Source organism: Colletotrichum siamense, assembly GCF_013390195.1.
Source record: "Colletotrichum siamense strain Cg363 chromosome Unknown KSG_Cg363_contig03, whole genome shotgun sequence".
Taxonomy (NCBI): Eukaryota; Fungi; Ascomycota; class Sordariomycetes; order Glomerellales; family Glomerellaceae; genus Colletotrichum; species Colletotrichum siamense.
In genome coordinates, this window is record NW_023501016.1 from 5,866,411 (window position 1) to 5,882,531 (window position 16,121).

At 52.1% G+C, this 16,121-nt stretch overlaps 7 protein-coding genes across 7 annotated transcripts; all 7 read left to right on the top strand.

Annotated features, from left to right (window-relative positions):
• Positions 1–547: 547 nt before the first annotated feature.
• CGCS363_v005548 (uncharacterized protein) lies at positions 548–1,837 on the top strand (the record flags this gene model as incomplete). Its single annotated transcript, XM_036637397.1, has 1 exon — positions 548–1,837. The coding sequence occupies one exon, from the start codon at positions 548–550 to the stop codon at positions 1,835–1,837; it is 1,290 nt and encodes a 429-aa protein (XP_036497518.1).
• Positions 1,838–2,487: 650 nt separating this feature from the next.
• CGCS363_v005549 (uncharacterized protein) lies at positions 2,488–3,392 on the top strand (the record flags this gene model as incomplete). Its single annotated transcript, XM_036637398.1, has 2 exons — positions 2,488–2,698; positions 2,770–3,392. The coding sequence occupies 2 exons, from the start codon at positions 2,488–2,490 to the stop codon at positions 3,390–3,392; spliced, it is 834 nt and encodes a 277-aa protein (XP_036497519.1).
• A 733-nt stretch (positions 3,393–4,125) lies between these two features.
• CGCS363_v005550 (uncharacterized protein) lies at positions 4,126–5,343 on the top strand (the record flags this gene model as incomplete). Its single annotated transcript, XM_036637399.1, has 1 exon — positions 4,126–5,343. One exon carries the CDS (start codon positions 4,126–4,128, stop codon positions 5,341–5,343), a length of 1,218 nt encoding a protein of 405 aa, XP_036497604.1.
• A 709-nt stretch (positions 5,344–6,052) lies between these two features.
• CGCS363_v005551 (uncharacterized protein) lies at positions 6,053–7,978 on the top strand (the record flags this gene model as incomplete). Its single annotated transcript, XM_036637400.1, has 1 exon — positions 6,053–7,978. The coding sequence occupies one exon, from the start codon at positions 6,053–6,055 to the stop codon at positions 7,976–7,978; it is 1,926 nt and encodes a 641-aa protein (XP_036498503.1).
• A 1,247-nt stretch (positions 7,979–9,225) lies between these two features.
• Positions 9,226–10,496, top strand: MRS2-1 (Mitochondrial inner membrane magnesium transporter MRS2; the record flags this gene model as incomplete). The annotated part of the gene is made up of 2 exons (XM_036637401.1): positions 9,226–10,118; positions 10,193–10,496. 2 exons carry the CDS (start codon positions 9,226–9,228, stop codon positions 10,494–10,496), a joined length of 1,197 nt encoding a protein of 398 aa, XP_036497602.1.
• A 1,513-nt stretch (positions 10,497–12,009) lies between these two features.
• Positions 12,010–13,023, top strand: eglC-1 (putative glucan endo-1,3-beta-glucosidase eglC; the record flags this gene model as incomplete). Its single annotated transcript, XM_036637402.1, has 2 exons — positions 12,010–12,748; positions 12,827–13,023. 2 exons carry the CDS (start codon positions 12,010–12,012, stop codon positions 13,021–13,023), a joined length of 936 nt encoding a protein of 311 aa, XP_036498511.1.
• Positions 13,024–13,589: 566 nt separating this feature from the next.
• Positions 13,590–15,289, top strand: chyH-2 (FAD-linked oxidoreductase chyH; the record flags this gene model as incomplete). Its single annotated transcript, XM_036637403.1, has 4 exons — positions 13,590–13,859; positions 13,943–14,159; positions 14,214–14,605; positions 14,657–15,289. The coding sequence occupies 4 exons, from the start codon at positions 13,590–13,592 to the stop codon at positions 15,287–15,289; spliced, it is 1,512 nt and encodes a 503-aa protein (XP_036497601.1).
• Positions 15,290–16,121: the final 832 nt, after the last annotated feature.

The window sequence follows — 16,121 nt, forward strand, 5'->3', positions numbered from 1 at the left end:
ACGTTCATCTGCACAAACCAAGCCGGAGATGTTTAATTCAGCGTGTTTTATCATCGCCTTTCACATGCTCCAGGCACCGCAATTTGAGGGTCTCGTGGGAAACCTTGCGAGTTGGAGACATCAAGGGGGAGGTTTCTCAAAACCGCTATGGATCATGATTTTAAACAAAGCCGCTAATACCCCAGAACGTTCGTGCCCTCCAGGTAAGCAACCAAGGTTATCGCATGTCCTGGCGACAACGTTTTCTCAACACCAACTCCAATCGTTATTAAGAAATCTCTGCGACACCGAGATTCGCTGAGCGAATGGTTAAAAAGGTATCATCGAGCCTTTGACTAACTTGGCAGCCGTCTTTGGAATCATCGAACCAGAAAGCTGAAGGTCAGTCACATTCGTATAAGATATATTCCATGGACACCCACGACCGAGTTCATCGCGTCAGTTTCTCAAAGTCTTCCCCGTATAATACTTCTTTGTCTGGTACCCCGTCTAGTGTTCTTCCGTCTCATATCTCTCTGTCCAATACGGCTCACGGATTTCGATCACAATGGGCCGCCCACTCTTCTCAGAGGCTGTTGCTGTCAGACGTACGGTTCCTTGGACGAACGCCGACGAATATTTGTCATGGCCGATGGAAAAGTTGGTCCACGAAGTTAGAGAATACATAAAAGCCCTGGAGGTGAATGCGGATTCCATTGCTTCTTCCGCCGGCCCCTTTCATGGGCGAGACTTCTGGATTCAAAACATACAACGCCAGGAGTTGCGGCAGCGATCCATCGTATTCCTGGCCCACTTTAATGCCTTGCTTGCCGCGAAATATCAATCCCATCAAATCAGCAGCTTTGAGGATTGGATGGTCGACTTCGACACATCCCAGCTTTATCAAACTAGGTTTCTGGCGCACGTGGAGCTTGAGCGCATCGCCAGACGCTGTGCATTTTCAGCCACTGGTCCCACGGCCAGTCTACATAGCGACGGCTTTTCGATATACTCGATACGACTTCATGACCCACACCTTTGGGAGGAGCATTTGCGCGATGATGTTCGGTTCGACTATCAGGAAATGCGTCTGAAAATGGCTGAACTGTACTGTGGCTCCTCTGCTCTGGAGAATAACAACGTCTGGGATCCTGTACTCGGTGGTATGAACCCGGATTTGAGCTACCGCGATTCCATGCTTCTGTTCCCTTACAGGTCCAGAGATACCATGTTAAGAATATTCGGCTGCTTTTCCAACAGGGTATGCAAGGCCGACAACGGACTCTTCCTCCCTCCTTCCGTCTCGAGGGCCATTGAAGAGGGTGTTCTGGCGATCGTCCCTGATCTCGGCATGGAACCTCCGTCAAAGATCAGCCAAACGGAATTGTTTGAAAGCCGCTTCGATGAGTGGATGAACAAGGTCCAGGACTATCAGTTGATCGTCATTAATGAAGCGCACCCGCTAGTCCACGACACGTGTAAGATCACGACAAAATATGGGGATGTTGAACGCGAACTTGGTTCGCTTCACGGCCACAAGCTGAAGTTCAAGACGTCCATGAGACCGCGAGTCTCTTTCGTCGGGTGGTCATTCCTGTCTGCAGCCTTGGTGGCGTCATGGCGATGCCTGAGAAACTATGAGCATACAACCCACGCTGCGCACACCAAAAGCCAGGTGGAAAAGGCCATTCGTTACTGGGGAAAGAGCGCAGTGAATCTGTTAGAGGCAAAGGTTTTTATTGGATTTCTCCTTGCTATGGGGGTGACCGAGAGAGAGTCCTATATGCAGAACCGTGACGACCTCGGTGTCGCTATCGTCGCAATCGAGCGTGCATATCCAATGCAGAATCCTCATTAGCCAACATCCTGGAGACGATCAAGACTACGAATCGGTATGAGATATCAACATGATGGTTGTGGAAGGACTTGGTGATTGTGCGAAAGCTATGGCAGGATCCCTAGCTTAGCGTAGCAGATGCGAAAGCTAAGGCAGGACCATTAGCTTACCTAGCGTAGCAAATAACACACTCCTTGTGTCTCATGAAAACAAAACATCCATTGCATGTTACTGGATGTGAAACGGACATGTAGAGACTTGCAATCAATAGCATAGGACGCTGCATATCATATTTTCTGTCTCTCCATTCCTGGAGGAGAGATGTATGCTAAAATTCCTGTCCCGTCATAGCTGTGAACTTTCTGAACTTTACAACTAATCTTTCTTTGCTAAGGCCGTAGTTGTCCAGATGCACACTCCCCACAAACATCATGGCTCTACCAGACGCTATTCACCTTGCTTCACAAAGCCTTGACTCACCCCGATTCGACACCGGCTATTCATAGTATTCACAAACTCACCTGATATATCAAAAACCTGCCCCCAGAAAAACTCTTCAGGCGCTGACTACACCACACTAACTTGGAGAATTCCATTCTTCCCGCAACCTCGAAAATTGCCCTCACCTTCGACAACACTTGCTAGCGCGCTTCCCTTGGCAAGTCTGTACAATGGCAGACCCAAAGCCTGTCGTCGAGATGACATCCTCCTTCAACGAGATGGAAATCGATCGCGAGAATTCAACCTCTGCACCCTCCCCAGCTCTTCCTGCCGCCGCCCATGCGACCCAGAGCACCGAACCCATCTCGGAACGCGCGGTGCGCAAAGCGAGGGGACGTCGTGGCCTTGCGAAGATGATTCAGAACCGCGAGAAAAGAATCGGTATGTTCACCTCAAGCAAAGCCAGCGGATCGTCACTTCTGCTTGATTTTCAACATGCTGACCGATGCCAGGCGCCGCGGCCATCCGCACTCCTCGCCCCGAAATGAACTCACACGAAAAGCTGGGAAAGGGGCTCGCCCACCTGAGCCAGACGTTCAAACACGCTTTCAACGCCGGCTTCTACTTCGAAAACGCCAGACCCCTCGAAGCAGGTGTTTCCGACAACCTCTGCCGCAGTCTCGGCCTGGATGGCCTGCAGAGCGATCGAGTCAGCCTTGCGAAATTTGCTCGCACTCTGATGAGCGAGGCCAATAACCTCAAGTACAGCTACAGCAGACACAGCCAGAATCTCGACGGACGGCGCAAGGACTTCTTCGTCAAGCTGTCGAAGAGCTTGGTGACCAGAGTTGTCGGCGGCGGAACCTTGCAGAAGAACATTAGGAAGAACCCAATTCATGCCCCGACTTGCGACGTGATGCTGGAGGCGCTGGTTCAGGCAAGGCTCGCCTACCTTCGCATGGATATCAAAGACGACGGGGGAACGTCTGGAAGCGCGGAAGGCACCTACACGAGGAAGGCGACGAACCTTGTTAAGGCCGTGGACGAGTGGATTTCGACGGTTCAATCTGGCGCGACGAAGCCTCAGCCGGAGGTGCTTGATTTGGTCGAGGCTATTGGCCAGGCCGTTATTTGACGGAGGAAAGGTACCTTGTGGTCGCGAGAAAACGAGGGGCGGCAAGGGTTGCCCGAGTTGGGTACCTCACTGGGCTTTAAGTAGTCATACGCATCCCAAAATTGCTGGACAAGTGTAGAGCCTGGATAACGGGTGGATGGGATAACGCGAAGAGTTGTTGAAATAATAAATATGGCTAGATCTCAACAGATTCTAAGCCCTGCCCAGAATACATAGCCCCCCAAAACACAAGGACAAAATGGTTATTCGCTTCAGCATGACATCGACCATGGTTTTGACCAACGCCATCACCATGCAGCGAACAAAGAAGGCGCGGAAGGTCCCAGCAGCTCTCAGGAAGAACAGGCTTTCTCCTAGCTATGTCTCAGGGTGAAGATCCAGCTGAAAGGCCTCTCAAAGAGCGTCTGTGAACCCAAAGAGCTCAAGAACCTGAGAATTGCCTCTCAGTTGTATCGGAGACGTGTCAAATAAACTCTATCAAGGAAGGAAGGTAGGTCCCTTAGGTGATTTCGTCCGCCCACCACGTACCTGCCTGCTCTCCAGACTTAAAATTGGTCGCAGACTTTTCATCTTCGCCTGACGCCTTACCCATTCACCAGATTACAGCCCTCTTCCATTCTCAAACGGCAACCATTATCGCCGTTTTCGTCCGTCGTCTCTGTCCTCCTTCGCCGTCGGTAGACATTCTTTTCGCTGTCTTCGTCCAGCGTCGCTTTCTTCCTTTTCCGGCGCCATGGCAGAAGCATTTAAGGGCAAGGGCCCTGCGCCCAGTGTCCCTTGGTCCGACAGACTTCACATCCTCAACACCGGGACGCAGAAGGAGCTCGACTACCAGCGCCAGCTTCTCACGCATAAGTTAAAGGAGAAGCAAGTCAAGGTCCAGCCCTTGAAGTCGTCCGGTTCCCGCTTCTGGCCCGACAGCGCTGACATCGAGCAAATGCACATGGATGAGGTCGCAATGGAGGCACACGTCAACTTCCTTGAGGCCAAGGACAAAGGTGAAGTCAAGACTCTCGAGGACTGGCTAGCAAAAGACAACAACCACAGGTGGTCCACCAAGTACCTCGCTCATAAGCAGTCCATGGAGATCAACATCGCGGTCAGCAAACGTGATAATAAGGACCAGCTCGCATTCAGAGATCACATGCTGAAGAAGTACTGTCCTGATCGCCGGTACAAAAACTGCTGCTGGGATCCTGTACTTGCGGAATGGAATCGGAGCGAGATATTTCATACTGTACATCTCTTTCCACATCGTTTCAGAGACTCGATGGACACAATTTTCGGCCCGGGCACTGTCAAGGAGTTGTTCAAAGCGCAGAACGGCCTCTTCCTTCATAAGGACATTGAACAAGCCCTGGATGACGGCGTGCTGGCTATCGTGCCGGATATTGATCTGGAGCCCGCTGACCTCGATTTTCCCTTGAATGACACCGAGGGGCGCAAGCAACGCCTGCGCGATTGGGAGAAATCGGAGGTGAAGGAGTACAACATTATCGTTATCGATCCTTCCCATCCGACCCTCACCGAAGAGAAGACACTCAGCTTCAGTCAAGGTATTCATTCTCTTCTTGAGCTTCATGGACGTAAGCTCAAGTTCCTCACCGACTTTCGTCCTCGTGCTCGATATATCTGGTGGGTATTCCTGGTTTCCGTCACTGTCGCTGGCTGGCGGACGAAGACCCAGAACTCCGACGTGGCCAATGCCATCACCAAGGAGATTCGTGCGGGTATTCGCTGCTGGGGTACACCTGGCACATACATCACCCGCAATGTGTTGGAGTCATTCATCATCTCGATTGGACATGACGCCAGGAGCTTTGTCAAGGGCGATGAGGACCAGAAGAAGAAGAAGAAGATCAAGCCCGACTACTGCGCCCTGGGCCTGATTGCCCACGATCATGCCTTTTGCAATATCGACGAAGAGGATGATGAGATGGATGAGGATTGAAGCCCGTGGCCGTACTTTTTGCCGTTATCTTTGTTCTTCCAAGACGCAGTCCAGACACTCGACATCAGGGGGCTCGACCAAAGGATAGGCAAGGTATAATCTAGACAGGTCAGGCGGATAGAAATAGGGCTAGAGGGAGGGCCATTAAGCTTGTGTTTCTCGCCTCTGTGTGTTTCTCGCCTCTGGGCGATACGCAACCCATAGCCCACGATTGCGGAAGTAACGTATGCAGGACTGCGGCACAAAAGGAAATACACCACGCAACGAACAGGCAACAAGTCTTAAATACCACGTCGGTCCACTTTGGGCCGCGTGCATTAATGCCGATCCCCCTCGTACAAAAGATCACGCTCTTCAACGGCGTCCAGCTTTACTGCTTATTATTGCCAACTTCCTGTCTCGTTTCCACCAACGACTTTCTCAACCAAGAGCGAAGAGGCCTCGTTCGTGTTCATTCTCAAATAATTATCGCATACTTCACGCAGTCATGACCGGCCTCCAGGATGAGCCAAGCCACCTCTGCAGTCGTTGCAGCACCGTTCCCTTCGACGCTATCGTCAATGTTCCAACGAAGGCCGTGAACTTGGAGCTCGGTTTATTTCAAGAAATTGTTTCCAAAAGCGAACACTGCTTATTCTGCAGACTGGTTATCCAAGCATTCCATGCTCACCTAGATCCACACTGGCGACCAGGAGAGCATCCTAATCAGATGTGTTACCTACAAGTTGACGAGCAACAAGCTGGATCATCGTCGTCGCTGATCAAGGTATACTGCGATATGACATCCGATTCAATCCCAGAAGGACTGGTTGGAAGTTACAAACTACTAGGGTTCATTGGCGCTCCTTTGGAAGACTGTATTAGCGACGGCAACAAAACTGTGCCAACTGCCACCGCAGGGCAATTGAACTACGCGCTGATCAGCTCCTGGATCGAAGACTGCCAATCTCACGAGGTGTGTAGCATGGGACGAAGCTCGAATTCCGCAGTTGCTACGGATCTTTGGCTGGTCGACGTACAAGATATGTGCCTAGTCCAGCGGTACTGGGATTGTAGCTACGTTGCTCTTAGCTATGTCTGGGGGGGCCTCACAGCATTTCGGAGCCAGAAGGCCAATTTTCCCAGCCTGCAAATCCCTGGCTTTCTGAAAGGCGTCATGGGGGAAATACCACGGGTTATCCAGGACGCCATTGGATTTACCGCCAGCATCAAGCAAAGATATCTTTGGGTAGACTCCTTGTGCATTGTGCAAGACGATGACGCTTTCAAAGAAAAGTACATCCCACAAATGCACCTGATATATCAATCAGCCCTGGCAACCATCATAGCTGCATCAGGAAAGGATGCGAACGATGGTCTGCCGGGCGTCTCTTACCCCCGTAAGGAACCCAACACCCCAATCAAGTTTGGCGCTCGATCGCTGGAAGCCAAGTCTCCCGCTCTCTTGCCGCTCCTGTGGAAATCGAAGTGGAAGTCGAGAGCTTGGACTTTCCAGGAAGGTGTGTTTTCCAGAAATCGCATATACCTCACGGACTACCAAGCATACTGGGTTTGCTCCCATCATGTGGCTTCAGAAAGCAGCACTCAGTATCATTACCACGGAATGGCACTTTGGGACAATGTCTCAACTGGTCTGTTTTCCCGCTCCGTCCTCATGTCCCGACAAAAGTTTTATGAGAGTCTTGTCAACGAATATTCAGACAGAAGACTCTCTTATCATTCCGATTCGCTGAATGCCTTTGCCGGATTGCTTTCAAAGATGGGGGAGGTGTTTGGCTGGTCATTTGTCAGTGCTATCCCAGAGAGCAACTTCGAGTCCTTCCTTTTCTGGGGGCCGCGTCTCGGCAATACGCTTCGACCAAGACATAAAGCGAAGCAAGATTCGGATGCACAGCTCTGCCGCTCGCCTACCTGGTGCTGGACGGCATGGGAGGGGCATGTGTACTGGGATCCCTCGAGAAAAGAAAAATTCATGGGGAAAGCAGTGACTACAAAGTCTGAGGTTGAAGGGTACTGGATCAGCAAGACAATCGGATTTAGGAAGATTGGCGAGGCAGGAAGCCCCAACCATGGTGGCCAAATTCTTGCTTCATCACCGCCCGAGAAGCAGCCAAGTATGCCGGACTCTCATCACCTGGAGATTGATATCCCACCAAACACTCTTATGTTCAAGGCAAAGATCATCAACGCTACAGCCTTTGAGATAAAGTCCCCAGACTTCGACCCAGCTTGCAGTCGTTACTTTCGAGGGAATTTGACCTGCGCAGGTTGGTTGTATGACAGCAATGGCCGACATTGCGGAACCCTTCGTGGAATCAATTTCTCTGAACATCATGACCAGGAGAAATGGGAAATGATTTTGCTGTCGCGCAGCGATCAAGACGAGGTCTTACAAGCTGACATCGACGCCACGCCAAGCACTAACTTGCCTCTGGAGTATCCCTCCGCCAAAGAGTACTACGAAGAAATATTCGATACGACGGCGTACAAATACCGAAGGTGGTGGGCCCTAAACATCATGTTGGTCGAAAGGAAGGGTATGTGGGTGGAACGGGTTGCTGTTGGGCAAATTCATGCTGACGCGTGGGATTCCGCTCTTGGGCAGTCATCTCCGGAAACAATTTTCTTAGCTTGAGGTGCTCTGTCTGTCATGAGGAGTGGTATACAGCCTATTAAAGTACATCATTTGGTTGAAGAGAGTGGTTCACAGACTACTAATGTGCACCGTTCATTAGACAAATGACACCTTGGAATGTTTCTGCAGAAGAATAGCCACCCCACGCTACTGATATCATAGCATAGGCTACGAGAATTTATTGCCTTCCATCTCGTGAATTACTGGTAGGTAGCTTGCGACTCCCAGTTCTTTCTCGCTTGCGCCGCGCCGCGTCCGCAGCTTTTACCAGCTCGCTCCATCGTGCGACAACTCGCTTGCTGTTCGGACCTGTCTCGACCACTTGCAGTGTTTTCTGCGCTGCACGAATGTTGGAGAGCGGTCCAACAATCCAATCCGCCGCTTCATCGTCGCGCAAGAGAAACGGGTAGTCATTGGGGTTGAGAACGACGGTGACCTCCTGAAGGGCAGGCAACAACGCAGCAACAGCCAAACACGCCGGCTCCCAGGGGATGCGTGGAACGGTTGCAAAGAAGCGCCGGGGAAACATCGTTACGCGCAGAATATTCCTTCTTGTTTGCTTAGAGAACCTGCCGAAGAAGTCATTGACAGTTTGTTCGTTTGTATCTGATCCCAGGTCGAAGGTGCAGCTTCTGTAGAGCAACGGCATGGCCTCGGAGTATGTTTGCTTGTTCACTCTCAAGATGACAGTGTCAGGTTTGAAACGAGCTTCTGTTGTGTAAACCAAAATCCCCCAGGGTCTTCTCGAGAGGCTCACGGTTCCGCCGTAGTAGACCAGATAGCAGTATATTTGTTCCCGCAATTCGAGTGGTAGATCGAACAGGGGAAAGGGGTCGCTAGAACGCCGGACCGGATCCGAGAATCCGGTAGACTGGCAATCAACATCGCCCATTATTACTGCGGAAGATATCTTACTTGGTTGTCCGTATTTTGCTTTCCAGCTTCATTTATCTGGAAGAGATAAATATCTCGCCGGAACTGTTGGAAAGGGTGCCTAGAGAATAAAAGTGGTCCGATGTTATTCCTCAACTGAAGTATTGCGCATTCTGGTTACAACGATTTGATAGTCGTTGCGCTCCCTACATTGCATCAGCCAAAAGCGTCCACCATTTATGCACATTGAGTGGCTGAAGACTGTGGCGTCGGAGTGTGGCTTGCAAATCATCAAATAATTTCGATCCATGCTCGTATGCAAGAGCTACCCTAGCTGTGTTAAATCTACAACTCACCTGTCGAGCCCTGCCTCGATGGCCATGCGCCTAATTCGACATTCCTACCGCATCTGCTTCACAGCACATCAATTGACCGTTCGATCTATCACCACCAAAGCCTCTGCTCCCCCGACCGTCAGCACTCCGAGCGCGATTCCGTGTCAGCCGAAGCGCCTTCGGTGCACCGAGGTGGACGAAAATGGCGACGTGACAGTGCGATATATCTCGGCGAAGAAAACCGAGCTCACCACACGGTACGGCCTTGTCCCTCGGGACATTCGCAAGATTGAGCTTTCGACACTCTCCCACATTGGCATCCGGCCCTCGACCGTTCTCATCCACCTCTTCCACCTGAAGGTGTTAGTGCAGCGCGATCGAGCCCTTATTTTCGACGATGCGACGAGTCCCACCTCACGCGAAGCGTTTCTGCGCGACATCGGCGAAGCAATAAAACAGAGGAATGCGGCGTTGGCCGAGGTAGCGTGCGAGCGCAAGGAAGACGAGACATACGCGCAGCCGCAAGCCACCTTCGAGTTCCTGGCCCTAGAGGCTGTGTTGAGCTCTGTTGTAACGGAGCTCGAGGGAGAGCTCGCGGCTGTGCGACTTCCGGCTGATCGTGTTCTCGCATCTCTCGAAGATGATGTGGACCGCCGCGTGTTGCTGAACCTGTTCGGTCTGTCCGGCAGGGCAACCTGGGTTGCGGCGCAAGCGGAGCTGGTCCTCGGCGCTGTCGAAGATGTCCTCGATTGGGATGACAGCCTTGCCGCTCTGTACCTGACAGAGAAGGCAGACCCAAATGCCTTGGCAAAGACTGTGGACGACGACCTCACGGCGGCAGAGTCATTGCTGGGGTCGTACTACAACGCTCTCAATGAGATCGTGCAGGAGGCGCAGAGTCTGGTGTCCAGCATTCGGAACACCCAAGAGAGGTTTGTGTCACACACCATTGCTTCAGATTCTAGAACCCCCTCTGACTGTTTCTTCCGTCTTGGCCTGCCTCCAGCGCTAGCGCCATTCTCGATGCCAACCGCAACTCGTTGATGTTACTCGACCTCAAATACCGCATGGGGACGCTTGGCCTTGCGTCGGGCTCCTTTTTTTCTGCCTTCTACGGCATGAATATATCTAACTACATTGTAGACTACAACTGGGCGTTTCCAGGCGTATGCGGAACCTCGGCTGTTCTAGCTGTGATCGCTACATGTTACGGGTCGTCCGTCCTGCGCAAGCTGATGAGAGTGAGGATGGAAGGGCACCGGGAAGCCCGATCACTTGTCTCTGGGAAATGGAGCAAGACGATGAAATGAAACCAGGACAAATGTAACGACAGGGTCGTTTTCGCAGTCACGTACAAATACACAAGTGACGGTGAGGATGACATAGTTAATGTGTAGTAATACAGACATCAAGGAGCGCTGGAAGTACGCCTAGCGTTCCTTCTGGCAACTGATGAGGCGAACTAGCCCAGACAAATTGTTCGATCACCTGATATCTGCTTCAGTCAAAGATCAGCACTGGATGCGGCCGGTATTGTCTCTTTCGGCCCGTTCACCGGCCGTCTTGCTGCTCGAGCTTCTTGGACCCTAGTCGGAACCTTCGGACGGCATCTTGGCCAAGCCGGGGCCCAGGCGGCAGATTTAGGCTCACTCAGGGGCCCCAGTGCAGTACATCCAGACGTACACGCGGTCATGCAGAGCCTCAGTTTTCATAACAGTCATAGAGCTTTTCTGGAGATTGGGTATATGAATCAAATGATGATGTGTGTATTCCTGCGGACTTCATGTCAGCAAAAGAATCGCTACACAAGTACGCCGCAGTCAGCCGTGAACCCGAGGTTATGGGCGTGGAATTCAGGTACCGACCCGCTTCGTGCTGTCGTCCCTGCATGGCCATCAGGATCGCACCTTGAACTTTCCTCGCAGTCAAGAAACATGTGTAATTCTTGTGTTGCGATGCATACAGCTGGCTACATGTAGTACAAAACATGATTCATCGCACGGAATCGCAAGCCATTTTGCATAAGATCCTTCGGGATTCTGCATGGAACACGACGTGAAAACAGGAGACATTGTGTTGAATCAGAGACACTCCACCGCCATTTTTCAGTTGATGCGCTGCTGGGGTTCCAGTTACCGAGACCAGTTTTCAGGTCTAGAACACACCAAAACAGCGGGAGTAATCACGCGGAAAGGGGATGTCAAATTGGCGGAACGTTTCCCCGGCCGTCGATAATCTCTCTAGAATACCAGAAAGAAGCAATACTCAGGGACCGCAAGGGGCTGAGAGTCCAAGCTGAGGATCGTGCTGTAGGGGGGACCGAACAACACAACCCAGCCAACAGCGGACTGATGGGGCTCAATCAGCGCACATTATCGCCAAGACTGCCCCATTGACGATGAGCTGGACGGGAATGACGAGTTAGGAGGGGCCTAGACTGACGGTGCAAGTGGAGATTGTAGGCTGAGTCTGCCGATCACTACTAGCTGACTGCCAGGTCCAATACCATTCTTTTTTCACCTTTCACCATGTTTACCCCAATGGAAAACCGGTCGGTGACGGCAGTGAGATGCGTCTTGGCTGGCAAGAATACGAGCTCCACGAAGGCACGCGAGCGACGTCATGCACAAAAATTCTCTCGTGTCTGTCGGTAGCTATTTTTGTTGTACATGCTACCGAACATGTGGCGCACTTTAAATACCTTAAAGATGGCCCGACGTAAACAAATAAGGACCCTGAGATGCCCAGCTTCGACCAGACTTCCAGAAGCCCTCATCCATCCCTAATTCTCAATTATTATCTTTAGTTTATAATATCTTCAACATGTATCTGAGAGGAGCTGTCGCGGCCACCTTGGCCACCACCGTCTTGGCCCAGACCCAGCAGGGCTTCAACTACGGAGCCACCAACGAAGACGGCTCTTGCAGAGGCTACGATGACTTCGTGAGCTACTTCAACACCGCGAAGAGCTTGGCCGGAACATCGGGCTTCGCATCTGCCCGCCTCTACACGTCGATCCAGTGCGGCACGGTAAACGACCCGATCTCGGCTTACCAGGCCGCGATCGACACCGATACTCAGATCTTGGTGGGCCTGTGGGCCAGTGCCGGCCGCGGAATCTACGAGAACGAACTCAACTCTCTGCTGCGCGCCGCCGAGCAGTATGGCACCGCCTTCACCGACCGTGTCGTCGGCATCAGCGTCGGCTCTGAGGATCTCTACCGCAGCAGCCCCGATGGCGTTGCCGCCAACGCCGGCGTCGGCGCCACCGGCGCCGAGATTGAGGGATACATCGGCTGGTTGAGGGACTGGATCCGCGGCACCGCGCTCGAGGGCAAGCCCATCGGCCACGTCGACACCTGGACCGCGTGGGTTAGAGGCGAGAACGCCGGTGTCGCCGCCTCTGTTGACTGGCTCGGCCATAACTCCTTCCCCTACTTCGAGTCGACCAAGCCCAACGCCATCGAGCAGGCCGCCGACAACTTCTGGACTGCCGTGGGTAACACCGAGAGTGTTGCAGGAGGAAAGCCTGTGTACATCACCGAGACTGGCTGGCCGCACAGTAAGTTGAACCAGACCCAGCCTCACCGTTACGGTGCTACACGTCTCGAAATGTCTTTGACTAACATGTTTATCGTAGTCGGTCCTCAGTCGGGCGCTGCTGTCGCCTCCGTCGACAATGCTCACACCTACTGGTCTCAGGTCGGCTGCGCTCTGTTTGGCCAGCGCAACGTTTGGTGGTACACCCTTCTTGATGCGAACACTGCGCAGACCGACATCTCCTTCGGCGTGACGCCGGCAGGCAGCTCGACTCCCGTTTTTGATCTTAGCTGTTAAGAGCTTTGAGACTGGGAGAGGCAGCCTCTACGAAGGATATCCGGGGTTGAAATAAGCTATGAATAAGAGCACGGGGCTACGCCAAGATATGCCACGTAATAATGTTAATTTTTACTTTGCCTTCACGATAAGTCCGGGAATCCGGCCCATGGGAAATGGTGAAATTGCCAAGAATGCCTTCAAACTCTATTTTCCAAGCCGACATGCTGACCTGTCTGTTGACAACATGGCGAGAGTTGCATTCTACTCCACAAGCTGGAGCAGCAGAAGGAACTTTGGTCTTAAAAGCAACCATACTATCACACCGATACTCCCAGTTTTCTTCATCCCACTGGCCACTGACCGAGTTCGGTTAGCCGCTGATCTGCTGTCAGATTATTCGCTAAGTCATGCAGCTTTTGAACTGTCCCTTCTGTTGACTGCGACGATAAAAAACATGCACAAGCCCCGCACTTCTCTTGACAAATTATTTACCTATGTGTTGCGACTCACCAGTGGATGAGGGGACAATTTGCAAATAGCTTTCTCATCTCTTGAGCTCAAACTTGATTCTTTGCATATTTGACATGGAGGTACTGACCGCCGGCGTAGCCTGGGCGCTGAACCAGACAGTCTCTACCCAGAAGATCTTGGGCCGCCTCGGTCTCGCTTCACTGCTTGCTCACAACGTCGCGGGGTCTTGGACGGACCTTGCGGCGCAACTTTCGCCCCAAGCATCTATCTTGCTGCCCGATGAGCCATCATTCGAATCGTCTATAAGCAGATGGAGAGAGTGGCATGCGCCTAGCGTGGGTGCTGTCGTGAATGTCTTCAAGGAGAGTGATATCCAAGCCACGGTACGTATACACGAAGTCGAGAACGAGTTCTGGTCGACTGATCGTCAGTGGACTGAAAGACTGATTGATACCGACTTGCACAGATCCGGTACGCTAATGAACATGAAATACCCTTCCTCGCCAGGTCTGGCGGGCATGGCGCGACCGAAGCATTGCAGGATGCTAAAGACGCGATCATGATTGACGTGCGGGGTTGGAATCAAGTTGAGATATCAGAAAATGGAAAGACGGCAACTCTAGGCGGCGGCGCGAGCGTGAAAACGGTTGTCAATGCCCTCTGGGCGGCAGGCAAGCAGACAAGTGAGTCCATTTCCCCAGAATGTCTGACAGGGATCAGATGCTTATCTCCCCAAGCGACCGGCCTCTGCGAATGCGTCGGCTTTTCAGCACCAATCCTCGGAGGCGGCCATGGTTGGCTGCAGGGACAGTACGGCCTAGCCTCAGACCAAGTCATCTCAGCCCGGATTGTCCTTCCCAGCGGCGAAGCGGTGACGGCATCAGAGGAGACCAACCCCGATCTCTTCTGGGCCTTGCAGGGAGCTGGACACAACTTCGGCATTGTGACCGAGTGGAAGTACCGCGTCTACGATATCAAGAACAATGCTTGGGGCTACAGCATTTTCATCTTCCTCGCTGAGCATCTAGAAGAGGTAATGGAAGTGACTAACAAGATGATGGAGACGCAACCGCCTGAGATCGCCCACTGGATTTACTTCATTAACCTTCCCGACATTGATCCGGAGAGAGTACGTTCCCCGAATGCGGATCCACCTCCTTTTCATGGCTAACGTTGCTAGCCAATCATCTGGTACGCCATCATTAACGATGGAAGTGAAAGTGATACCATAGAGTATGCCAAGCCTCTTTTCGACATCGAGCATGTCAGTGTCGAAAATGGCTCTACACCGATGCCCGACTTGGCTGTGAAGGTGTTTACTAGTGAGGACAGCCTCGGCTGTGCCAAAGGCAACACTGGCCTCAGGTATCCTATCGGGCTAAAGAGATACGATCTTCCCGCCATTCGAAAAGTGTTTGATGACATGACTGAGATGTCTCTTACCGTTCCTGAGCTTGCGGGGTCGTTCTTCATGTTGGAGGGCTATTCGACGCAGGGGGTCAAGGCTATTGATGCCGAGAGCTCTGCCTTCCCGCATCGCGATGATGATCTCTTGGTCACTCCCTACGTCGTGTACAAGCCAAACGCATCTCTGGATGCTCTAGCTCAAGACTATGGAGAGAGGTTGCGGGGTCATCTACTGAAAGCGAGCGACGATCCGGAGCGGCTGCGGGCGTATGTCAATTATGCGCATGGAGACGAGTCTTTGGAGTCTGTGTATGGGTGGGAAGAATGGAGACTGGAGAAGTTGAGGGCCTTGAAGAAGAAGTGGGATCCAGAGAACCGGATGAGGTTCTACAATCCCATTGTGTGAGGTTCACAGCACTCAGAAAAATAGCCCCTGTCTCAGGGGCTGTGCTTCCCAGATCGAGGAATATTCCAACAGAAAAGGCAAGGGCAGCCGCACAATCTCGATGAAGGAAGATGAGCGTACCATCACGCACGCATGAGCATGTTTGTGGTTGAACGCGTATTGTATGCGAGGTCTTAGACGCAAGTGATGGAGTACAGACGGTATGACGGACCGCTCAGTCCGGGAACAACCACGATATCCTGGTCCGTAGAAGTTTAGAGCGACGATATGCCGATGATTACCCGTGCCTGACGTTTCGATGCTATTATTTGAACGCGTTGCGGAGTTTGTCGGAGCTGGATGGTGTAAAGCGCGGAGTTTGCCCGACACTCCGCGAGTCGTAGTATCCCCTGCGGTGAGCACTCACCGAATCAAGTCCAGACTCCAGACTGCCTGGCAACCAGCGAGCTATGACCACTCGCGACTCATTATGGACGATGAAGAATCCACCAGGTTGAAGGTGCTGCCGTCTTGGGAACCTGTCTACGCGGCGCAAATGTCCGACGACCCGCTCTTTCCCCCAACCTCTCCTCAAATCCCGATTATTTGTCGTAAGATCATGCGGGGAAGTAGTTCATCTCGCTTTCGGATTCTTTGCGCACGGCATATGAAGAACATAGACTTGCTGATTTACATCTAAAGCTTTCTTATCCATCTGTCAATTGAAGAACTACCTGAAAGCCTTTCAGACTGGAGGCCGATGCTTTGGTTATCGAGCTAGTACCTCTCCCAGGGGAGCTTTACCCCCCTGACCCGCGTACAGAACTCTTTAACGAATTCATGGCTTCAGCAT